This window comes from Zootoca vivipara, chromosome 8 (assembly GCF_963506605.1).
Source record: "Zootoca vivipara chromosome 8, rZooViv1.1, whole genome shotgun sequence".
Lineage (NCBI taxonomy): Eukaryota > Metazoa > Chordata > Lepidosauria > Squamata > Lacertidae > Zootoca > Zootoca vivipara.
Window position 1 is genome coordinate 66,203,271 of NC_083283.1, and position 25,234 is coordinate 66,228,504.

General features: G+C 43.1%; 2 protein-coding genes across 2 annotated transcripts; both read right to left on the minus strand.

Annotated features, from left to right (window-relative positions):
• Positions 1–2,138: 2,138 nt before the first annotated feature.
• On the minus strand, positions 2,139–5,836 carry LOC118078144 (serpin B3-like). The gene is made up of 7 exons (XM_060278240.1): positions 5,669–5,836; positions 5,175–5,255; positions 4,032–4,178; positions 3,713–3,830; positions 3,139–3,290; positions 2,713–2,880; positions 2,139–2,531 (listed from the first exon to the last, which is right to left on the minus strand). The coding sequence occupies exons 1-7, from the start codon at positions 5,834–5,836 to the stop codon at positions 2,139–2,141; spliced, it is 1,227 nt and encodes a 408-aa protein (XP_060134223.1).
• Positions 5,837–13,645: 7,809 nt separating this feature from the next.
• Positions 13,646–18,154, minus strand: LOC118090133 (leukocyte elastase inhibitor-like). Its single transcript, XM_060278241.1, has 6 exons — positions 17,987–18,154; positions 15,750–15,896; positions 15,246–15,363; positions 14,726–14,877; positions 14,265–14,432; positions 13,646–14,038 (listed from the first exon to the last, which is right to left on the minus strand). The coding sequence occupies exons 1-6, from the start codon at positions 18,152–18,154 to the stop codon at positions 13,646–13,648; spliced, it is 1,146 nt and encodes a 381-aa protein (XP_060134224.1).
• Between the last annotated feature and the right edge of the window lie 7,080 nt (positions 18,155–25,234).

Genomic DNA, 25,234 nt, shown 5'->3' on the forward strand with positions numbered 1-25,234 from the left:
TTTAAATCCTACCTAAGATAAAATGAATCAGCCCTATAGATAGGTATAGATAGATCCCCAGCCAAGCTCTCCTGGGCAGCCCCATTGCCACTGCAGAGCACTCCTTCAGCTCACCAGGTCTCACCTGGTGAATGGGGCTTGGGCTAGAGGGTGGTTTGGCAGGGCACATACCAAACTTTCTGTGGGATGGCCGCCCCTGGAGCCCTTTCCAGTGACTGCCACAGAGAAGCCTGTTTGTATATTTCTTGGAGTATTTTAATCATAGGATCACAGAACTAGATGGTTGGAAGGGACCCCCGAGGGTCCTCTAGACCAACCCCTCCAGTGCAGGAATCACAGCACAAGCATCTCTCCCAAAACAAGTTTGCTCTATCTTTCCTGTGAACAGCCCTTCAGATACAACAGAATCATTCACATAGTTGGAAGGGAACCACCAGGATCATCTAGTCCAACCCCCTGCAATGCAGGAATATTTTGCCCAACATGGGGCTTGCAACCACAACATTAAGAGTCTCATGCTTTACTGACTGAGGTTTGTTTATGTTTCCTGTTTTATTTTCCCAAGCAGAGATAATGTGTAAGTGTGGTGTCAGCTCCCTAAAAAAAGGTCAGTTTCACCTGGGCTCTGTAGCCCCGCCCACATTCCCACTTAGTGGCCCCTCCCCTCCTGTGTCTTGGCCCCGCCCCTGAATGACCATGGCTCCCCCCCCTAGTTTTGATCCTGGGTACGCCCCTGCACTACAGTCTCCGCTGTGCATCATTTCTGAAGCAAAAGCAAACCCTGGGTAAGCGCCTGAACCCCTGGGATCTCGCACTGCTGTGGTGACAGGGATAACATATAACATTAAGGGCTGGGCTGGGGAGAGTCTGGTGGTTTAGATTCAGAGGCACGGGGGGTCTGCATTTGGTCCAGAAAAGTTCCCTGCCCCTGATCCAATGTATCAGGAAGTCAAACCATGCCCCCACTTGTTTAAACTCTTCCAGAGGCAATGGCTAGCTTCCAGACATCTTTTTTTCCTTCAGAGGCATTCTTAGGAAAGGAAAGGAAAAGTTTGGGGCAACTGGAGCTGCCTGTCTGTACTTCTGTGGGACGTTTTCCTCCTAGGAAATGAATATTTTGTTGCATTGTGTGGGGTCAAATACATGGTTTGGCATTTGGGTTTCAGACTCAACCTCTACCTTATTCTATGTTTTGGGGGAAAGTTACTGATTTCTGTGCCCCCACCCCCAAATACCACTCATCTTGCGATGTCATGCACAACAATTCTTCAGTTTTTGAAATGCGAAGGAGGGGATGACTTTAGTCATAAAAATTGTTGTCTGAGTGCCTGGGGAAGATTTGCCATCCCAATCCATGAGAACTCGTACTCTGCAATATATCTCACAGGAGTGAAAACTGCAAAACAAGTTTTATTAAATGCTTTGTTTATTCAGATAGTGTGCAGCTTCAGTACAAAAGATGCAAGAAAGTTTCATAAGTTTCAAAGAAAAGCTATAATCTCACAAGCAACGTGGAAAGATTTTCATTTCCAAGAGCCAGACTGTAGTTTCCTCTTTCATAGTGTGGTCCAATACATCTCTCCTCAAAAATCCCACTGAATTCAGCAGGGCTTACTTCCAAGTAAGTAGATCTAGCGTGGCAGCCTCATGCTGATTTCAGGCAAGATAATTCAGTAGAATGCATACAATTTTGCTTCAATTAGTTAGGCAGATTTGCATCAGGAAAGAACAAGACGGCTTTCATCAAGAAGCAGATTCCAGAATAGCGCCATTTTCCTGACTTCAGGTTCCACCCCAGTGTTCCATTTGGAAAATGTTTGTTGTGGCCCGAAGAAGTGCAGCTTCTTCCATCGCAGTACTATAGTTCAGGGGGAAATGCACTTACCGAATATTGTCATTTATCAAACATCTTATTGAAAAGATGTAAAATGACAGGAGAAGGCAGGTAGAGCAACAATCTTATAAAACATTATTGTCATACCATGAAAATTAAGCCCGCCACCCAATGAAAGTTCTCTTTGCCCAAAGCAATGCAAAGGTTGGCCTTGCTGAGTAAAGAGGAGAGGGGAAAACAATATGCTTCTATAAAATATTTTCCGTATCCATTTTCCATTGATTTTGTTGCACGAACTCTTCCTTTATTCTGGCTTAGCAAATCTTCCAAGAGCAATGATGCTCTGGGTGCAATTGTGCCGGATGAAATAGAGGAAAGGATGGTCAGCCAGAAATTCCACAGGTTCCCGACGTGGACGCCTATCCTTGGTGCAAGGGACTGCCTCTGGTTCTTCACCACCCTCTTCATCAATCTCGATAGCAGCATCATGGACCAGCTGAGTCAGAGCCACGCCTTCTGTTGTGGTTGCTCCGGAGAAATCGGCCTTTTCGTGATCAGACAGATCTGGCAGATTCAGGTATTCGTTGGCTTCAATGCTCTTCTCGGAGCTGAACTTGGGAATGGCCACATCCACCTCGATGGCCTTCAGATGACAGGACAGGTCAAGCAGATGCTCATGGCTAAGTCCATCTTCCAGCTAGAGGAACACATAGAAGTTACAGTGATATCATTCCAGTCCCAGATTGAATCAAAACAAGGGTGAATACAATAAGAAATATAAATAAGCAGACTTTTTCCATACCAGTATTATTGAAATTGAGGGCCAGTGATGGCTAAAACACCAGGGACAGTATCATAAGAATGGAAAGACCATTTACCTGTTCAAGAGCTTCTGCATTGCAGTCTACTGGCAGCAGTAGAACGAAGGTCAGTTCATTGTCCTTGTAGGGGATCTCAAGAACTTGGACTTGAACATTGCATAGGTCAATTGTCCCTGCATTGTAGACACCCTTCCTGTGCATCAGCTGCACGCTGTGGCATTCCTTCTGTGAAGAAAATGAAAAAAGTAAATATTTAAAAAGAGAGAAGGAACTTAGTTTGCTTTGGGAAGTTCTTTCTTTCTTTCATTCTCTCAGTGGCTTCTATTGGGAAAGGTTAATTGCAGAGCCTTCCTTGCACCAAGTGTTTCAAGTGACCTCCATCAATACTCAATACCCAACACTAAACATGTATTCTGGAAGTTACAAGGTCCATTGTCTCTGCACTAAAGAAGCTAGGAAGGTATGAATATGTTTCTAACTCACCTCATCTGCATGATGAGGGTAAAAGGGGGCTTCTTCTGTGAGCTCTTTGTCAAATTTCACTTCCCATTGTCCTTTGAAGAAGAGAGCATTCACCAGCAGGAGCTGAACCAGGCAGTCAAAGCTGTCCTTGGGGAGAAGGTCCTTGATTTTACCTGGAAAAGAAATTGTTACAATAGGTTTTGGGGGTGGGGGCAGGTTTTAACTACTCTACTGCATTCCTCCAAATAAAAGGGGAGCATACAATTTGTAGCTCACAATTGATGGAGATGAATGGAACAGATTGAATAAATACTTAATTATAGCCTAAGTAGCCCTTTGCAACCGAATGGGAGCATTTAATTGTTTTCATAAGCAAATAAAATAGTAGGGGCACCAGTTTATTGCAACAAATCAATCCTACCTTTCCTCAGGTTTGAAGGAAAGCAGAGGTAACAGTGGGGTCTTAGTTTATTCTTGTGGAATAAGAAAGATTTAACTGGTTTTTTGAACAAGCATCAGAAGACCAAAGATCGGAGACCTCCATGTCATGAAAGTTATGTGAGGAAGACGTCATTAATGCACTCTGTGTTCTTACCATGGGTACGGATTTCCACCCAAAGGTTGATGAGTCTCCTTACTTCCTCGGGGGCATTATGGAAATCAACTCCATCCACTTCAGTCAAGTACAGTTTCAGAGCACAGAAAACAAATTTCTGAACAAAGCAAGAAAAATCAATGTATCAGTAAATATATAACAAAACAGAAAATGTCCAGAGCCATCTCTCGCATTTGAATACTGCCTAATGCGCTTATAGATCTCTCTGACGGCCTGGGAATGAGGCACAGCTTTGACAGCCACCAGTAGATGATGAACCCATTTATGGTAAAATACAGTTTATTGCAGGTTGCATTACCTGGATGAAGGCAATGTCCTTGTTTCCATAGAGCTTGTTGGCAAAGCTCAGGGTATAGTTGGTGCTGGGCTCATTAAGAGTTGCGAGGATTTTGCTGAATGCTGTATGGATTCCTTCAGGCTTCTCACACTCATAGCAAGGAACATCCTAAGGATTCAAAAAGAAAAAGGTTAATTCTCACGAATAAGGGTATATCTTGTGAGAAAGAAAACTTACAGACTTCTCTTAAGTAACAATGCTTGCTTGAAAGTCATATTGAACTCAGGAATGCCTACTTTGAAGTAAACATTTATCACATCGGAATCCCTCCAGGTAGCCCAGCACATCTTTCTTGTGATTTACTCAATTTTATGTTCACAGCAACCCTCTGAGATACATTAGATGGGCAATGATGGTGACTGAATCATCATCACCCAGTGAACCTCACATCTAAGCAAGTTTCATTCCTAAGCAGATTCATTCCTACTTTCCTGTGGATTTTATCACAAGTTGTGTGGCATCATTTAGAATACTTAGTGATAACCCCCTAAATGTGTGTGTGTGTGTGCAATAATTATTACTATTTAGATGAAACTCTCCAGATGCTTCACAACTTACGCGTCTAGGACAACGTGGCTCAGGCTCAGGCTCAGGGCAAGGAGCTGGACGGTGAATGACTCGTCTTTTGTCACAAGGTTTGGGTTCAGGACGGGGTCTCGGTTTGGCACCACCAGCGCCTTGGGTCTGCAATAAAGTTATAAAATGCCTGCATCCATAGGTAGTTCAATCCCAGCCCATTTACAATACAGGAATAAGAAATATTGGCATGAAACCAAATTAGTCTTTCAAGCATCAGCAAATCCTTGTTCTGACGTTGCACTGATATCAGACATATACATTCATGATCTAATCCTCCTTCATCTCAAGGAGTGATGTAAACTTCACATCCAATTATTTTGTTGCAAATATATTTACGAAAATGACGTTTACATTTTTAAGAGCTGATTCAATGCTCAAGGCCCCTTTTCTTCCTTTAGAGACGTTTTTGCCCAACAGGCATGGATTTGATGTTGAGATAACAGAAGACAATACTAATATGCAAGCTGGGTTCTTTGGGGAGGGGAGGGATACTCCTAATCTTTATCCAAGCATTCTTCTACATACCCTTCTTAGTCTGGTTGTTGATTGTCCAAGGCTCCTGCTTCTGGGTTTGTCACACTCTTTCACTTCATCCCAATGCAGGACCTTGAATGAAAGTGGAACATTGCTTCAGTTGCACAGGCAATATTAAAACAGCAGCACTTATTATCCTGATATGTATTTAGGGACGATTCACATGACTCTTATATCATATGTCATGGATATCTTCCTGCATAGAAATGATTCAACATATTGTTTTGAAAACTACAAATTTGGAAGATTCCATTTTAAATGTCTCCTCAACCAAATTTCTACTCCATGCCTGGTGATTCAATATTATTCGATCTCTGCACGTTTATGGGATTTTGTGTAGAGGCGTTGACTGTTCTTATTACTGGATCAAGCCACAGTGAAGTCATTCTTTTTCTCTACTTGTATCAAATATGACCAGTGATGGAAAGGTATCTGCTGATGAACCCAGTTTGAAGGCTGCATCTCTACTGCTTGATTAGACCCACCTTCTCGATCTGAGGGGCTTGTTCACAACCAGATGCATAAGCGAGTAGGCCCAGGCCTGAGGTGAGGTTCACAGGGGAGAACAAGAGGTTGTCGCATGGGTGCTCAGTGGTCAAAACTTTGAAAAAGTCGACAGCGAATTTAGCATTGGCTTCAGGCAGGGTGGTCATGATGGAATTCAAAAGCTCTGAGGGAAGACCAAAACGGCTCATCATTTCAGGATCCTTCAGAATACAGATATACTTGTTCCTACTTCTGCACTGCAATACATTCTATCACCAAACCCACAGTTTAGAAGAAGTACCCATGATAAAAAGAACTGCGGTAAAGATGCACATCACCCAAAGCAAGGCTGCATGGATGCTTGAAAGGAGAGCTGCTTACCTTGGCTTCAGTTGTGATGATAGGAGTCTGGCAGGTGAGTGTGATGCTCTCCAGCTGTGAGATGCTGGTATTTATACTGATCTTCTTACACCCCCACAACCATTAAACTAGTTTGTATTTTCTGGATCTGCAAAAAATTAGATTAATTCAAATTTACATAATGAAAACAGTACGATGCAAAAACTGGACATTTCTAATGATCAGAGGTAATTATCTTGGATTGCCACATATACTCCCTATATGACTTTGCTTAATTATGTATACTTCATATACTGCAAAGTGCAGGCACAATGTGACACACCCTGTCACCATTGGTGTATTGTCAGTGTGTCCCAAAGCACTCCAAATATCCCCTTGAAACTATCCCTTAAAACCAACTCCCCCCCCAAGAGACTCCATTGAAAGAGTGTGTGTCCCTATGTTGCAGGAAAGGCAGAGGGTTCCTTTCTTATTCCCCACACCACCCTACATGTGCTATGAAAAATATCTGTAAGAAATCGAAAATGATCACAGCAGGACAGTGGGTATGAATTTTCCACTGGAGGAAATGGTGAGGATCATCAATGAGATGTTTTTAAAAACAGACTGGGGAAATTTGTGGAAAATGTTTCTATCAGTCAAAATGACTCAATGAAATGTCCGAGTCCAAAAAGACTATAGTTCCAAATACAATTCAAGATGCTGAGCATGAGTGGCAGAGGAGAGCTGTTGTTGTTTTTTTACATATATGCCACCTTTCAAGAAACACCAGACTGAACATTGCTCAAAAGACAAGGATGTATCAGATGTAACTTTAGTTTAATCTAGGTTCTTTGTATATCGTAACATCTGGAGAGTCATCACTTCGCTATGTGCTTTAAACTTTTAGGGTTCACAAACTACATCCATCCTGGGGTAGCTTGCTATTCACATAGCTTAGAACAACAACAACAAAATCTAAAATATGACCAGTGTCCCAAAGAGCAGTCGGGAGAAGCAGGACTAGGATAAACAGGCTGTTCTGTGATCTGCTAGAATTCATCCAGATAATTCATTGTGCCATGAACTATTTAATACATATGGAGCTCTGAATATCATTCATGTTTCTGCTCTGAATATCCTCATTTAATATTTTCAATCCCAATTCTGGGCACAAATTATTTTTCTTTAGGAAAATGGTGTATTGGCACATCAAAGTCTTGGTGGATGGTGACAGTGATAGCTGCAGTACTAGGAAATGGGTGGTTTACATTTTTTTGTAATCGAAATTGCCCCATGCCCACAGCTTTTTTCTTTCTCAGATATGGACTGCATTCACAAAAATGTAGTTTTTTTCTCAATCCAGAATCATTTATACTCATCCTCAACAGCTGCTTTCAATCTAGATTTATTCTAGATCCCACCCTCCACAAGAGTGAGTGGTTACTTATTGCAGTTTTGAAAACCCTCCCCTTGATAAGGTTATTCATGCCTTTTCCTTCCTGCTTATGCCCCAGGCGAATGAAGAAGGAAGTGGTGATTGCGATACTGGCATATAGCCACCCACAATGACATGGTGCAGGTGTGGATACACCTCCACCCTCATTGACGAACCCTGTACCTCTGTATTCAAATGGACAAACTGCAGGTAATGCAGAAACTAATCCTGTTCTGCTGCGCAAATTTCAGTAGATGAAGCTGGAGGATGTGGACAAGGTGCTTGGATTGGACCCTTGCCCCTCTTGGAAGAGGAGACAGCTGCCTAGGGCATGGAGGTGGTCGATGCCAAGAGGGGGTGGTTCCTGTTTGTTTGAAGAAGACAAGACCACTTCTTAAGAAACTACCCCTAGATTCCAAGAACCTAATTACCAGTCAGTCGCCAACCTCCCTCCTCTGGGCAAGGTTCTTAAGCAGGTGGTCACTAACCAAATCCAGGTGCTCTTGGATTTTCTAGATCCATTTCAATCAGGGTTTTGGCCTGGCTTTGGCACAGAAACTGCCCTGGCCACCTTATATGCTGAGCTCTGTTGGGAGACAGACAAGGGCCATATATCCCTGTTAATCCTCCTTGACCTCTCAGCAGCTTTCAATGCCATCAACCAATGTATCCCCCTGGAGAGGCTATCTGAGTTACGAGTGCTTTGCAGTGGTTCCGGTCCTACTTGGATGGTTGTCTTCAGCAGGTGATGCTTGGGGAGTGTTTCTCGGCACCATGGGACCTTCTATGTGGGGTCTCTCAGGGCTCAATTTTATCAACAGGGGTGTTGTTTAATATCTATATGAAGCTGATGAATGGAGTCATTCAGTTTCAGAGTGTGTTGTCAGCAGTATGCCGATGACATACAACTCTATTTCTCTTTTACATCTACAGGTGTGGCAGTGGGTGAGTGGGTGTCATGTCTTGGTAATGGACTGGATGAGAGCCAATAAACTGAAGCTCAATCCAGATAAGACAGAGGTACTGTTAGTGGTTGGTTCCCTAGACCAGATGGGTGGAAGACTGTCTGCTCTTGAAAGAAAGAAAGAAAGAAAGAAAGAAAGAAAGAAAGAAAGAACAGACCACCACTAGTAATCACATACAGCTCCCAAGTTAAAACAGTACAGCGCATCATCAGATATCTACAACCTCTCCTAAGCCAATGACAGCTCCCTTTCTCAAGCTCTGGGAGGAAGACCTTTCATTGCCTACAGACAGCCACCCAATCTTAAACAACTCCTCACCCACAATAATACCACCACCAGACTTAACATGGACACTGGTACCAGAGCCTGCAATAAACCCAGATGCCAACTTTGCTGCCACATACACCTGGACAACACCATTACTGGCCCCAACAACATCAAACATTCCATCTCAGGACTATTTAATTGCTCATCTTCTAACATTGTGTATGCCATCAAATGCCAACAGTGCCATTCAGCTCTCTATATTGGACAAACAGGCCAAACCCTACGCCAAAGGATAAATGGACATAAATCTGACATCAGGAATCACAAGACAGAGAAACCAGTAGGAGAACACTTCAATCTCCCAGGACATTTTATACAAGATCTCAAAGTAGCTGTCTCATTACAGAAAAATTTCAGAAACAGACTGGAAAGAGAAGTTGCTGAATTGCAACTCATTACCAAGCTTAAAACCATGGAGAGACCTGGTCTGAATAAAGACATTGGATTCTTATCTCATTATACATGATAAAGCTATCTTTAGCCATCTCACCTCTTGCTTTTTCCTGCAAGACCAATTGCAGTCGTTAACAGTCATCAACAGGTTTACCAGCCCATCACCCATTCCCACCACCCTTCTGAGTAATACCCCTCCCTACCCTCTGACTATACATAAGGGTCTGGTGACTTCTGTTTCAGTGTATCTGAAGAAGTGTGCATGCACACGAAAGCTCATGCCAATGACAAACTTAGTTGGTCTCTAAGGTGCTACTGGAATGATTTTATTATTATTATTATTTTGCTCTTGAGGGGTTACACTCCCTCTGAAGGAGCGAGTACACAGCTTGGGGGTGCTCCCCTAGCCATTGCTGTCACTTGTGGCTCAGGTGGTCTTCTGTCAGCTTCATCTGGTGGTCCAGCTATTCCTCTATCAGTACGGGGATAGCTGTGCACTACAGTCTGGTAACATCTTAGCTGGATTACTGTAATGTGTTGCACAGTACATGGGACCACCTCTGAAGATGGTCTGGAAACTTCAGATGGTGCAAAATGCAATGGCCAGATTGCTCACCAATTTGTCATTGTTGGCATCCATCTGTCTTGAGAGACAATCGAGTGTGCCTCTGGGAGTGAAGTTAAACCGCTGAGTTAGCAGCACCGAAGTGACCTCTCTGGGGGCACAAGCCTAGGCAATGTGTATGGAGGTCCTGGGCTGCCCAGATGATAAGGCTCCCCTCTTGGCCTCGCTGATGTGGGCCAAAGGAAAGCAGAGCAATGCATTTGGCACCAGCTTGGCTGCAGCAGTTCCCAGGAGGCGGCATATAAGGTGATTTGTGTAGGGTTTACCCCTTAGCCTTTCCTTCTTCGAAATATGTCCTCCAAAGCAACCAGTTTCCCTTCTTCTAGATTGACTACCTTCCCAGGTTGAAGAGCCTCATCCAGGCTTGACTACTGTAACTCGCTCTATGCGTGACTGCCCTTGAAACTGTCCCACAAACTCCAGCAGGTGCAGAATGCTGCAGCGAGGCTCCTCACGGGGTCCCTGCCATGGGAGCATATTCACCCAGTGCTTTACCAGCTGCACTGACTCCCGGTGGAGTACTGGGTCAGGTTTAAGGTGCTGTTTTTGACCTTTAAAGCCCTATGTTGCTTAGGACCCTCATACTTATTGAACCACCTCTTCTGGTATGTCCCGCAGAGGACCCTAAGGTCTACGAATAACAAATGCTTAAAGGTCCCGGGCCCTAAAGAAGCCAGATTATCCTCCACCAGGGCCAAGGCCTTTTCAGCGATGGCACCGACCTGGTGGAATGCTCTGTCCCATGAGACTAGGGCCCTGCAGGACTTGATCTCCTTCTGCAGGGCCTGTAAGACATAGTTATTCCGCCTGGCCTTCAATTTAGCCTGATCTTCTATTCCTTTTTCCCTTTCCTTTTTATATGAAGAAACCCTACTGGGTCCCCACATTTAAATTCTTCCCTGGTCTCCTTGCTGGCCTTAGCAGTACTAACTTGTCCAGTTAGCCCTGGTGATGCTACATTTATGTTGTATTTTATGCTGTTTTTAAGTCGTTTTTAATCAATGTTTTATATTTGTTGTTGGCCGCCCTGAGCCCGGTTTCTAAACCGGGAAGGGCGGGGTATAAATAAAATTTTGTTGTTGTTGTTGTTGTTGTTGTTGTTGTTGTTGTTGTTGTTGTTGTTATCATTATCACCTGCCCCTCACTTCCCTCTACAGCACATGCAGAAACTGCCCTCTTGACTGTTGGACCCACTATTAGTCTCATCCCCTCAATCTGCCTGAGTCTCTCATTGCATACATGGGTGTGTTATTTGGGGAGTCTGAATGTGTGTGTGTTGCATGCATCTGTACTGTGGGGTGGGTGTGGGTGTTGCTGGCTATATTTGTGGGTGGATCGGGGCAATTGCTAGCAAGTTGTGTTGTGTGGGGTATTTTTGTGCAGAGGGGAGGTGTTACATGACAGCTTTTGTGTGAAGGGTTTGGGAGTGTTGCCTGGTTGTTTTTTGTGTATGGTTTGGGGGCAGGTGTCTGGCAATGTTTGGTGTGGAGGGTGGAGGGTGTTGATGGGTTTCTGTGCAAACTTTTCCTACTGGGAATTGGATACTTTGTGTGCTATGTTAAGTCAAATATGTAGCTTGGCATTTGGGTCTCAGATCCAACTTCTGCCACATCAAAGTACTATACGCCCGGCCATGCCTGAAAATTTCTTAGGCTTATACAAATACTAGATTGCTACACATTGCCCAGATTCTGAATTGACTTGGAATGTTCCTATTGTATTTTGCTAAGCTGTTGGAATGGAGGAGAAGTTGGATAAGCTTCTCATTTAAACATAAACCTACCAACTTTGCACTTTCTGAAACAATATTTAAACACAGGCACCCTTTGAAATTTGCATTTCTCTGAATTTTGCAATGCAGTTATCCAGGCAACTAGTGTGTACAAAAATGTGTATATTAGTGGAAACAACATACAAAAAATGAATTAGTGTTTGCAAAAAATGTGTATAGTAGCAAAATAACAAACAAAAATGTGTTTGTTAGGACAAATTCACACTAAAATGCTGGCAAATTTTCACTTAAAAAAAAAAGAAATTGAAAATTGCTGCAAATACAAAGTGGAGCGAGTTTAAGATTGGAAACATGAGAAACTGGCAGAACCAAACCAGACAGGACAACTCGCCCCTACTAAGAACAAAAAGCTTTCTTCTTTCTTAGAGATAACCTCAGCACTAGGTGAATCTATGTCTTGTATGGGATTTCAGGTGATAGTCTGACTGAGTGTTTTGAGTTGGGACAGGGCTTCATGCTGCCCAGCTGTCTTGTGTGAGGTATCTTGGAGGGGAGCAAAATGCTGCATGGCTGCATTTGTGTAGAGTTTTTGGAGTGGTTGGAAAGAGGAAGTGCTTGGATGTGTATAGAGGGAGCTTTGGAATGAAGGTGATAGTTCTTAGTTAGGGTTTGCGGGGTTTGGGAAAGGGGAGGTGTTGGCTGGCTGTGCATCTGTAAGGGGTTGGGAGTGTTCCTCGGCTATGCTTTCATTGGGTTTTCTCAGCTGGAGAGCAGGCTGTTCCTGGCTGTCTTGGTATGCAGTTTGAAGGGTATGTGTGTCCTTGTATGTGCTTTTTCAGAAGAGTATTCTGGCTGGGTTAGTGTAGTCCTTTTGGGAGGGGCAGTTGCCTGCTTATGTTTGGGTGGATGTGGTGGATATTGCTTGGCTGTTTTTGTATAGGTTTATTTTGGAAATGTTGCTTCCCTGTGTTTGGGTAGAGATTATTTTCAGGGGAGGTTGACTGACAGTGTTTACATGGGGCTGTGGGGTCTTGTTTAGCCGTGTTTATTTTGGGGGGGAGAGAACTGAGGCTTGTTTGCATGGCTATGTGTGTGTGTATTTCTAGCTGTATTCCTGTGTCTCAATTTTTGGATGTGAATGAGGGATTCCTATCTTATAGTTTGGCTTTAGAACTCTAGGTGAGGCTTAAAAAAACCTGTTGTCTGACTTGGGAAGACTTTTCATCACAACTCTTGAGAACCCATACTCTACAATACACCTCACATAAGTGAAAACGACAAAACAACAATGTTATTAAATGCTCTGTTTATTGAGATATTGTGCAGTTCAGAAAAAAGATGCAACAGGGTTTCATAAGTTTCAAAGAAAGAGTATAGTCTCACAGACATCATAGCAAAAAAAATAAATCATTTTGAGGAGCCAGACTACAGTTTACTGTTTTTGTACTGCAATGCTATATGTGTCTACTTAAAAGTAAGTCCCAATGAATTCAGTAGAGCTTACTTAAATGTAAGTAGGCACAGGCTGGCAGCTTCATGCTGACTTCAGAGAAAGTAATTCAGCAGAAGGCATACAAATGTGTTTCAGTTATTCAGACACGATTGCATCAGGAATCAACAGGAAGACTTTCATCAGGAAGCAGATTCCAGAGTAGTGACAAATTCCTGCCTCCAGGCTCCATTCTGGTGTCAGCTGTGACCCAGAGAAGGGCAGCTTCTTTGATCACAGTGCTATAGTAGCGCAGAAAACTGTACGTCCTGAACATTGCGCTTCATGCAAGACCTTAAGGGAAAGAAGCTCTCTTCCATTCAGAATATAGACATTTCTGTTTTATCAGCTGTTCTGAAGACCTGGATTTCTGTTTAAGAACTAGGACCGCATTCAGACCTGAGGAGGCAAGATTTTCCTCAAAAAGTTGTAAAATAGGCGGAGAAAGAATTGCAGACAGGTAGGACAGCAGTTCTTTAAAACATCATTATCATGAAATGAAAATTAAGCCCACCACCAAATGAAAGTTCTCTTTGACCAAATATCTGCAATGATTGGCATTACAACATATGAGGCAAAGAGGGGAAAATACTAGGTTTATTTTTCCTATAAAACATCTTCCTTATCCGTTTTCCATTGATCTTGTTCCATGCATCAGAACTCTTCCTTTACTCTGGCTTAGCAAATCTTCCAAGAGCAATGATGCTCTGGGTGCAATTGTGCCGGATGAAATAGAGGAAAGGATGGTCAGCCAGAAACTCCACAGGTTCCCGACGTGGACGCCTATCCTTGGTGCAAGGGACTGCCTCTGGTTCTTCACCACCCTCTTCATCAATCTCGATAGCAGCATCATGGACCAGCTGAGTCAGAGCCACGCCTTCTGTTGTGGTTGCTCCGGAGAAATCGGCCTTTTCGTGATCAGTCAGATCTGGCAGATTCAGGTATTCGTTGGCTTCAATGCTCTTCTCGGAGCTGAACTTGGGAATGGCCACATCCACCTCGATGGCCTTCAGATGACAGGACAGGTCAAGCAGATGCTCATGGCTAAGTCCATCTTCCAGCTAGAGGAACACGTAGAAGTTACAGTGATATCATTCCAGTCCCAGATTGAATCAAAACAAGGATGAATACAATAAGAAATATAAATAAGCAGACTTTTTCCATACCAGTATTCCATACCATACCATACCATGCCATACCATGCCATACCATACCATTATTGAAATTGAGGGGCAGTGGTGGCTAAAACACCAGGGACAGTATCATAAGAATGGAAAGACCATTTACCTGTTCAAGAGCTTCTGCACTGCAATCTACTGGCAGCAGTAGAACGAAGGCCAGTTCATTGTCCTTGTACGGGATCTCAAGAACTTGGACTTGAACATTGCATAGGTCAATTGTCCCTGCATTGTAGATACCCTTCCTATGCATCAGCTGCACACTGTGGCATTCCTTCTGTGAAGAAAAGGAAAAAAGTAAATATTTAAAAAGAGAGAAGGAACTTAGTTTGCTTTGGGAAGGTCTTTCTTTCTTTCTTTCTTTCTTTCTTTCTTTCTTCTCTCTCTCAGTGGCTTCTCTTGGGAAAGGTTCATTGCAGAGCCTTCCTTGCACCAAGTGTTTCAAGTGACCTCCTTCAATACCTTATGGGGCAACTCAACTCCAACACTAAACATGTATTCTGGAAGTTACAAGGTCCATTGTCTCTGCACTAAAGAAGCAAGGAAGCTAGGAATATGTTTCTAACTCACCTCATCTGCATGATGAGGGTAAAAGGGGGCTTCTTCTGTGAGCTCTTTGTCAAATTTCACTTCCCATTGTCCTTTGAAGTAGAGAGCATTCACCAACAGGAGCTGAGCAAGGCAGTCAAAGCTGTCCTTGGGGAGAAGGTCCTTGATTTTACCTGGGAAAGAAATAGATATAGTACGTTATCTTTATTTAAAAAAATCTTCAGATTTTAGCCATAATATCACACTGTTTGAGTAACTCACTCTTTATGGAAGATAAATTAAGCAACTTGAGAGACGAAATACTTAATTATACCCTGAGTGGTCCTTTGCAGCCGAATGGGGGTATTTAAATGTTTTAATAAACAAAATATTATGGGCACCAGTTTCATTTATTTTGATATTCTGACCATCCCACAATGGGCTCTTAACTGATTGTTGGTTCAGAAATATTTAATTGGTTCCTGATTTGCAGAATATAAATCATGACCTCCCTGTCATGAAAGTTATTTCAAGAAGTCATTGGAGTGTGCTGTGTTCTTACCATGTGTCTGGACTTCGACCCAAAGGTTGATGAGTCTCCTCACTTCCTCTGGGGCATCATGCAGATCAGCATTCTCCACTTCAGTCAAGTACAGTTTCAGAGCACAGTAAATGAATTTCTGAACAGAACAAGAAAACATTGGATCCATGTATATATACATAAAAACAGAAAATATCCAGAATCATCTTTCTCATTTGAGAATTTTCCAAGTGTTGCCTAATGCCCTCAAAAATCCAGTTCCTCCCAATTCCTCCTGATAAGTGGGGTATAAATATAATAAATAATAATAACAGCAACCACCAGCACCATTGGATTTTGCAGGTAAAGCACTTTGTAGAGCAACTAATTGTTATCATTTCCTCTGATGGCCTGGGAATGAGGCACAGCTTTGACAGACACCAGTAGATAATGAACCCATTAATGGTAGAATACAGTCAATTGCAGAATGTGCACTTGGTTCTCACAGTGCAGTGGAGCACCCATAGGGGCCAAAATTAGCGTTACCTGGATGAATGCAATGTCCTTGTTTCCATAGAGCTTGTTGGCAAAGCTGAGGGTATAGTTGGTGCTGGGCTCATTAAGAGTTGCAAGGATTTTGCTGAATGCCGTATGGATTCCTTCAGGTGTCTCACACTCATAGCAGGGAACATCCTAAGGATTAAAAAAAAAGGAGGTTAATTCTCATGACACCTGGCTGGTTCTTAAGGGTTTGTCTTGTGAGAAAGAAAATCTATACCCTTATCTCAGGGCAGGAATGCTTACTTGAAAGTCATATTGAACTCGGGAATGCCTACTTTGAAGTAAACATTTATCACATTTGAATCCCTCCAGGGAGCTTAGGACATCTTTCATGTGACTTACTCAATTTTATGCTCACAGCTACCTTCTGTGATACGTTAGTTAGATGGTGGATGGCAACTGACTCAACGTCACCCATTGAACTTCACATCTGAGCAAGGATTTTAAATCTGGATCTAGCTGTTTCATATTTTCCTGTGGATTTCATCACAAGTTGTGTGGGATCCTTTAGAATACTTAGAGAGAGAGCCCCCTAAATGTTAAATAAAAAATAAAGAAAAATCATCTAGATGAAACTCTCCAGATGTTTCACAACTTACGCGTCTAGGACATGGTGGCTCGGCCTCTGGCTCTGGCTCAGGGCAAGGAGCTGGACGGTGAATGACTCGTCTTTTGTCACAAGGTTTAGGATGTTCTGGTTCAGGGCGGGGTCTTGGTTTGGGGCAAGTTGGTTCAGGCTTGGCTGGCTCCGGACGGGGTCTTGGTTTGGGGCAAGTTGGTTCAGGCTTGGCTGGCTCCGGACGGGGTCTTGGTTTGGGGCAAGTTGGTTCAGGCTTGGTTGGTTCAGGACGGGGTCTTGGTTTGGGGCAGGGTTCAACTTTTTCTTGCGCCTGCAATGAAGTTACAAAATGTATGTGTCCATAAGTAGACTCCTAGAACTGTATAGTTTTCCCAATGTTGCAATGATACCACAAATGATAAGCCACAAATATACCACAGATGATTGCAGGCTGCATTCCCCATTCAGCTTAAGGAGGGGCAGTTAACTTCACATCTGAATATTTTGTTTCAAATGTATTTGTGAAAATGACATTTTGCACTTTCATGGAAAAATTGATTGACGGCTCGCTGCCTCTGTTCTTCCTTCAGATATATTTCTTCACAACAGGCATGGAGTTTGATGTTGAGATAACAGGAGATAATACTAATATACTAATATATACTAATATGCAAGCTGGGTTCTTTGGGGACGGGAGCTTTATCCAAGCATTCTTCTACATACCCTTCTTAGTCTGGTTGTTGAATGTCCAAGGCTCCTGCTTCTGGGTTTGTCACACTCTTTCACTTCATCCCAATGCAGGACCTTGAATGAAAGTGGAACATTGCTTCAGTTGCACAGGCAAAATTATAACAGCAGCACTTATTACCCTGATATGTATGTCAAATGACTCTTAGATCATATGTGAAATTTGCAGGATGGATATCTTCTTAGAAATGATTCAACTTGTTTGGCACATGATATCTGAATCATGCTAAATTAATGATCCAAACATACATGCAAACTTCGGGCAATCTATGGTTCTGTCTTGAGCTGATAGCAACAAATCTCATATAGGATGAGAATTGAAGGAATCGAATCTTAAATTTAGTTCTCCCCATTTTGCAAGAGTTTGCTATTATTATTTTTTAAAAGATCCACATGAAAATTCACAAGCATTTTAGTGTGAAATTCTCCTAATAAACCCATTTTAGATGCATTTTCTTTTACTAATACTGTATGCACATTTTTTCAAGCAATTTCCCCAATATAATGCATGTATTACGCTACTCTCGCTAATATCTTCATTTTTATGCACAGTTCGCCCTAATATATGGATTTTTGTAAATATTATTTTTACAAAATAAGTACAGGTAAGTACAAATCTATTTTAAAAAGAGCTGTTTTTGGCTCACATATTGCTTTGAAAACTACAAATTTGGAAGATTCCATTTTAAATGTCTCCTCAAACAAATTTCTACTCCATGCCTAGTGATTCAATATTATTCAATCTCTGCACATTTATGGAATTTTGTGCAGAAGCGTTGACTGTGCTTATTACTGGATCAAGCCACAATGAAGTCATTCTTTTTCTCAACTTGTATCAAATATGACCAGTGATGGAAAGGTATCTGCTGATGAACCCAGTTTAAAGGCTGCATCTCTACTGCTTGATTAGACCCACCTTCTCGATCTGAGGTGCTTGTTCACAACCAGATGCATAAGCGAGTAGGCCCAGGCCTGAGGTGAGGTTCACAGGGGAGAACAAGAGGTTGTCGCATGGGTGCTCAGTGGTCAACACTTTGAAAAAGTCGACAGCGAATTTAGCATTGGCTTCAGGCAGGGTGGTCATGATGGAATTCAAAAGCTCTGAGGGAAGACCAAAACGGCTCATCATTTCAGGATCCTTCAGAATACAGATATACTTGTTCCTACTTCTGCACTGCAATACATTCTATCACCAAACCCACAGTTTAGAAGAAGTACCCATGACAAAAGAACTGCGGTAAAGATGCACATCACCCAAAGCAAGGCTGCATGGATGCTTGAAAGGAGAGCTGCTTACCTTGGCTTCAGTTGTGATGATAGGAGTCTGGCAGGTGAGTGTGATGCTCTCCTGCTGTGAGATACTGGTATTTATACTGATCTTCTCACACCCCCACAACCATTAAACAAGCCTGAAGTTCTAAACCTGCAACCATTTCATTAAATCAAATTTACATAATGAAAACAGTGCGGTGCAAAAACTGGACATTTATAATAATCAGACTTAATTATCATGGATTGCCAAATATGCTTCAGATATGAGTTTGTATAATTATGTGCACTTCATCTACTGCAAGAAGCAGGTGGATTATGACATGCCGTTTCGGCACTGAAGATCTCCATGTATTGGCAGGGTGTCCAAAGCACTCCGGATAATGACTCTTGAAACTATCTCTTTGAAACTATCCCTTATAACCAGTATTTTCTCCCAAGAAACTCCAGTAAAAGAATGGGTGATCCTATAAGCAGGAAATGCTGAGGATCGCTTTCTGATTCCCTTCATCATGCTACCACATCACTTACTGAGAGATATCTCATACCCTCCAAGTACCTTGATTTTGCCGGGACGGTGACAAAATTCCTAAAACCATCACAGCTTCTGACTTGATCACAGGGCATCCCGATTTTCCCCAGCCTATGGATGGGGGCTGCAGAAGCAGCTCCTGGAACAACGGTGGCACTGGAAAGGAGGCATGAGGGCTCCTTCCCAAAGCCTAGTTAGTGTTTACTAGGCTTTGGGAAGAAGGTGGATGGATTCTAGGACTCAGTCAGAGCCCTCCTGCCTCCTGCCTGAAGCCGTTATTCTAGGTAAAGGTAAAGGACCCCTGGGGTTGCAGTGCTCATCTCACTTCAGGCCAATGGAGATGGCGTTTGTCCACAGACAGCTTTCCAGGTCATGTGGCCAGCAGGACTAAACCACGTCTCGTGCAACAGAACACCAGAGTGGAAACCAGAGCACACGGAAATGCCGTTTACCTTTCTGCCACCTATTTATCTACTTGCGCTGGCATGCTTTCAAACTGCTAGGTTGGCAGGAGCTGGGACAGAGCAACGAGAGTTCACCCCGTCACAGGGATTTGAACCGCTGACCTTCCAATTGGCAAGCCCAAGAGGCTCAGTGGTTTAGACCACAGAGCTACCAGCATCCCTAACCCATTATTCTAGACCAGCAACCATATTCCGTCCCTGCCCTTTGCTTTGTGAACCAACTCACTGGCCTTTCAGCAGATGCTCAGCCTCCCAGGAGCCAAAAGAGACACCTATATTCTTATTTTCTATGCCATTGAAATGTGATTACCAAACTATTTTTGTTTGTTTGTTTTTAAAGCTCCCCTATCTTGAGAAAAGAGGAAGCATGGAGATGCCGTGTATGAGTGATGCACTCCATTTAACCAGAAGTAGCTTCTCACACGTCTCTCTAAGGAAAGCAAGCATCTTGGGCAGTGGTTGTTTGGCTGGCAGGCGTGTTGTGGTGTCACTTTAGTTTTTTTTGTTTTGGTTTTGTGCATATTCAGTTAACATTAATTGTAAGATAACTTAACAACAACACCAGGTTTCACAGCACTGCTGGTTTTTGGTTTTTTAAAATAACCATTTTAAAAACCAACTTTTCAATTTTAAATCACATGTACACCAACAACACACCAACCACATACCCTCCAACGTTTCTCCAGTGAAAATGGAGGAATGTTGGAATGATACCAGGGTGTCATGACCTGGGATCCAGGTGAGTGCCATAACCTAGGGCAGATGTCAAGACCCTCAGATCAGGTATCAGGAGGTTATTATGACATGTGTTGCAAACTGAAAATGACATGGCAGCCCAGCGCATACGAATTCACTGTTAGAGGACATGGTGATGACCGTCCATTTAGTTGGCTTCAAAAATGGAATGGTTAAATCCACAGATAATGTTTCTATGAGGCAAAGGGACTCAATGAAATTTCCAAGGCAAAAGGCAGCATACCGGTAGTTCTGATAACAACCAAGACTCTGGAGAGCAGGGTGGGGACAGCTGAGTACACTTGCCCTGGGCCTCAGAGGGCTAAGCTGCCTCTACAAATATCACCACCAAACTCGGCACAAGAGTTCCTGAGCTGCAGGTGACAATCTTCATCAACATTAGGATGATGGGCACCAATTCACTTGATTTTGGCATGATGGGTCCAAAAATCAGAGGTGGTAGGGACACCTCTGAAGATATCATTTCCCAGTTTTACTTGGTTTCACCCACTATGGCATGGTGAGTTGCAACTGTGCCAGTTTGGATGCCTCTTGAGATATTGTCTCCCAACTCAGCATGAGGGTTCCTGGTGTGGAGGCAGTGGTCTTCATTTGGACACCAGGTGCTCAAGATGGTGAACCGAAATGTGACTTTGATGTGACTTCACACAATGTGGTGTGATGGTCACAAACGAGGTTTCCTGAGGTTGGAGGAGATGGTTTTCATCTACGTTTGGATACTGTTGGATGCACTGAACCCTGTATCAGTATGTAAAAAAGGTAAAGGGACCCCTGACCATTAGGTCCAGTCGTGACCGACTCTGGGGTTGCGTGCTCATCTCGCATTATTGGCCGAGGGAGCCGGCATATAGCTTCCAGGTCATGTGGCCAGCATGACAAAGCCGCTTCTGGCAAACCAGAGCAGCACATGGAAACGCCGTTTAGCTTTCCGCTATAGCCGTTTACCTTTCCGCTATACCTTTCCTATTTATCTACTTGCATTTTGATGTGCTTTCGAACTGCTAGGTTGGCAGGAGCTGGGACCAAGCAATGGGAGCTCACCCCGTCACAGGGATTCAAACCGCCGACCTTCTGATCAGCAAGCCCTAGGCTCAGTGGTTTATCTCACAGCGCCACCTGGGTATGCATGTCCAAAAAAAACCCTACAAATCACACTATCCATTTAAAAATCACAATATTTTTGGGATTCTTAGAATTCCTGAGCAATGGCAGGCACTTTCTGCTAGTCCAAACAAACAAGAAAGAGATTTTGGGGGTTCTCATGAAACACGGTCTAAGCTTACGAGTCTGGCAAAGACTGGGCAAAAAGATACGTCTTATGAGGTATCTGAGGCAAGTGATGGTTGCTGCTTCACATATGATATGCTGTAGGTGGTACAAGTATAATTTCCCCAGGTGATCCAAGTGATTTAATCAAAAAAATGTCTATTTAAAGAAACATATCATTTCATCTCAATGTACACATTTCAAAAGGTGAGTTGCCTTGAAATAGGCATTTTTAAAGCATCTTAGTGCTTAAGCTAAGAACTGTATTGCAACATTTGGAGCCATGCAAAATGTGAAAGATAATTGCATTCTGATCCACACACTTAGAACAGACGGCAGGTCAGTTCACAACAAAATTCACAGAAGTCAAATTCCTCTTGCATGGCAAGGTCCCCAGACCAGCCCGTTGTTAAAATAAATTCACACGGACACAGAATTTTAGGTTTAAGGTTATTGGCAAAAAAAAAAGGCCACAACTTTATTGAATTACAGTACAGAAATGTGAGCGGTATTGTCTTAGGCATTGGCATAGACTATATCAGACTCCTGCCCCCTTTGCAGGAAGTCAATAAGGATAAACCACCGAAAGTGGAAGCCGCATTGGGGGACCCCACCTGCAGCTCTCCTCGGTGTCCCCAGAGGCCTGGCATGGCCCTAGCCCCTCAAGTGGACTTTGGACAGGATCCAGGCCCTGGATTCCTTCAACAGAATATCCTTGTTCAATGGAGGGGCAGGCGATGGCTGACCTCCCCTCCCTCACAAATCAATGAGCCAATGCCAAACCTTACAAAGCTGTGACGATTGCTAAGAGGTAGTGGCCAGTGCCAATTTGCCAAATGGAAAAATTCCTACCCGGCCCCTGTCCCAAGACAGGTGACCAACCAAAGTCCAAAGCAAGGCCAGAGAACACATAAAAAATACAGGGCGGGTGTTCAGCAGCGCAAAGCAGGTGTTCAGCACACATCGCGCTGCCGCTTTTAAGCCCCCCCGATGACCACCCCACTCAAAATGATTGGCCAATAGGCCTGGGGTAATTGTGGTGCCACCCTGGCATGAAGGCGTTACTCCGCCCACACTGGGGGGTAGAGGAACCGGGTTGGGGGCCTGCCCGCAACCAGGACCATTCTAAAGATGATCCCACTTGCCCCCTTAGATGTGTGCATGGATGTTGCATCATGCATGGCTACAACAATCATATAATTCTGCTTTTCAGAGTCTCTAAAGATTGCCTTTTTTCATCTAGTTCTTCTAATGTTGAAACAGAAAAACAGAGCACAAAACAAGTACCCAGCTTAGCAAAGACAACATGTCTGCTGTGTAGTTTAACAGTCAGCTGCAAGCTACCTTCAATTACAATTCAAGCCTTCCTTATTGTCTACATTATCAGGAACTGCTGGATTACGGCCGACACTTTTGACAAGAACGTGTGCCCTTTTGTATATGCAGTAATTGCAACAGAAGCTCTACAAGTCTGTCCCCATTTCATAACTGAAGACTTCACCTAATGCATGGAGATGAGTGTTCTTGTAGGAAAACATTCTGCCCAGACAATCTGGAGACATCTAGCTAAGCACGTTCAAGTCACCAGGAGCAAAAGGCATCAGCGGAAAGTGGCACAAATGGGAAATAGAACATGATGTCATTTAACAACTCTGTCTGGCAGGTAAGGGGATTAATAATAATAATAATAATAATTTATTATTTATACCCCGCCCATCTGGCCGGGTTCCCCCAGCCACTCTGGGCGGCTTCCAAAAAAAACAGAAATTCTAAAATACAGAAATCCATCAAACATTAAAAGCTTCCCTAAACAGGGCTGCCTTGAGATGCCTTCTAAAGGTCTGGTAATTGTTCTCTTTGACCTCTAGTGGGAGGGCATTCCACAGGGTGGGTGCCACTACCGAGAAGGCCCTCTGCCTGGTTCCCTGTAACTTGGCTTCTCGTAATGAGGGAAGATAAATGGAAATGATATGTTGGCAATAACCCACACACAGCTTGCCTTAACCGTAAAGGTACAAATGGGATTTAGCACACAGAATGTGCATTGGTTGTGTCTAGTATATCAATTAGCACAAACGTTTTCAAACTCTGTATGTTATAAGGAAGCCATAAAGTCTGCCAAAGTATCCCCAGTGTAGTTCTGCCAGGGTGGGACATCCAGTGCCCACTCGGAAGACAGAGAAGAAGGATCTGCAAAAGCAATGGGGTTGGCTTACCACATTTTGAAGCAAGTAAACAAATTAAATATTGCTGTCTATAGAGCACCCCCATAGGAAAGAAGATGGTGTACCAATGAAAGAAGAATGGATAATTAAGATGATAGAGTATGCCGAAATGGCAAAACTTACAGTGAAGATCAGACATCGAGACAAGAAGAAATTTGAGCGAGATTGGATTAAATTTATAGATTATGTTAAAGAACACTGTAAATATGTTAAAACAGTAGCAGGATCGGTGTAGCATTTATGAAGTAAGTTGATATTTCAGGAAAAAAACGAAGAAGTGAAAATTAATCGGAAAACTAATGATATGGAAGGGGATAAATTTTTTAAAAATGGAAACCGGGGAAGTCAAATAAGATGAAAATGGTGTTAGGACGAATGGAAAATTGTTATTTCAAAAATTCTGGAAAATAAAATATTCAAAAAAAGGAGGACCCCCCCCATAAGACCAGTAAGTGCAGTAATACACATTTCCATCTAAAGACACACACCCCACTTTCTGACAGTAGGAGTTGTTTGGTGGTGGGACAGACTTCCACAACAGGTGAACTCTTATTTTTTGGAAGTTTTAAAACAGTAATATGCTGAAACACTGTACTGAAGGGAAGGCCCCTTGGGAATTTGGGAGTCTCTGTGACATCACGAGAAGCTGTGGTGGCTACAGGGTTTTCAGGATGGTCCCGGCATTTTCAGGGCAGTTGGATGGTATGGCAGTTAACATATTAAACATCCCACGAAAAGCCACCTTGAAAGGGCTTTTAAGGGTTGTTAGTTGCAAGATTCAAGAGCATTACTTTGTCCCCTCTGCCAAATATAGGATGCCAGATCACAGTGTCTTATATTCCTTGACATTGATAGGACAGCACTGACGAGTAACAATGCTAAAAAAAAACAGAGACGCTCTTGTCTTTGTGTTTAATTAGCAGAAGTCTGGCAGATGCGTGGATTCCAGAAAATCACACACAGTCAGTTAAAGTCTTTAGTAAAAGGTTTACTAAGTGTACAGTTCTTTGCTAGCTGCCTAGCAAGGCAAACATAGCTCATTTAGAGCAAAATCCAGTTTCCAGCAGTAAAAATGCACCACACGATAAAATGTAAAAATGAAAGTGAAGTAAATCTATACTGTAGTGCAGTATGAAAGAAGAGAAGAAGAGGAAATGGACTCCTCAGTAGACAGTTGTCTTCAGAGCAGTTTAGAGATAGCACACAGCCTGGTAAACAGCAGCTGTGCTTCCTGCTCCTTCCAGAAGACTTTACAAATGAAATGCCAGAATGTTCCAGAATGGTCTGGTAGCTTCTGCGCTTTATAAAATTTATTCCCTGACGGGCATACTGGCCGCCATTTTGTATTCTGAGCCCAGCCCCACCACTGCTATACTGAGTTCCCCCCGTCTCTGTCCTGGAATAGCTGCAGTGTAAGGTGAGTTGGTGAGGGGGTGGCAGGGTAGAGGGCACAGTGTCGTCGCATGCCACTATCTAGTTGCGTTTTAATCTGCCCATGAACCTTCAGGCTCGCATGCCTCCACAATCTCAGTGAACCGAATGGAATTAATGAGCAGAGTTCCTTAATAAAATATAATTAGAGCGAGCCCATGTGTTCGATATGAGCTATTTGATTAAGCTGAACTTGCTGACTAGGAGAAGGGCTGCACCAC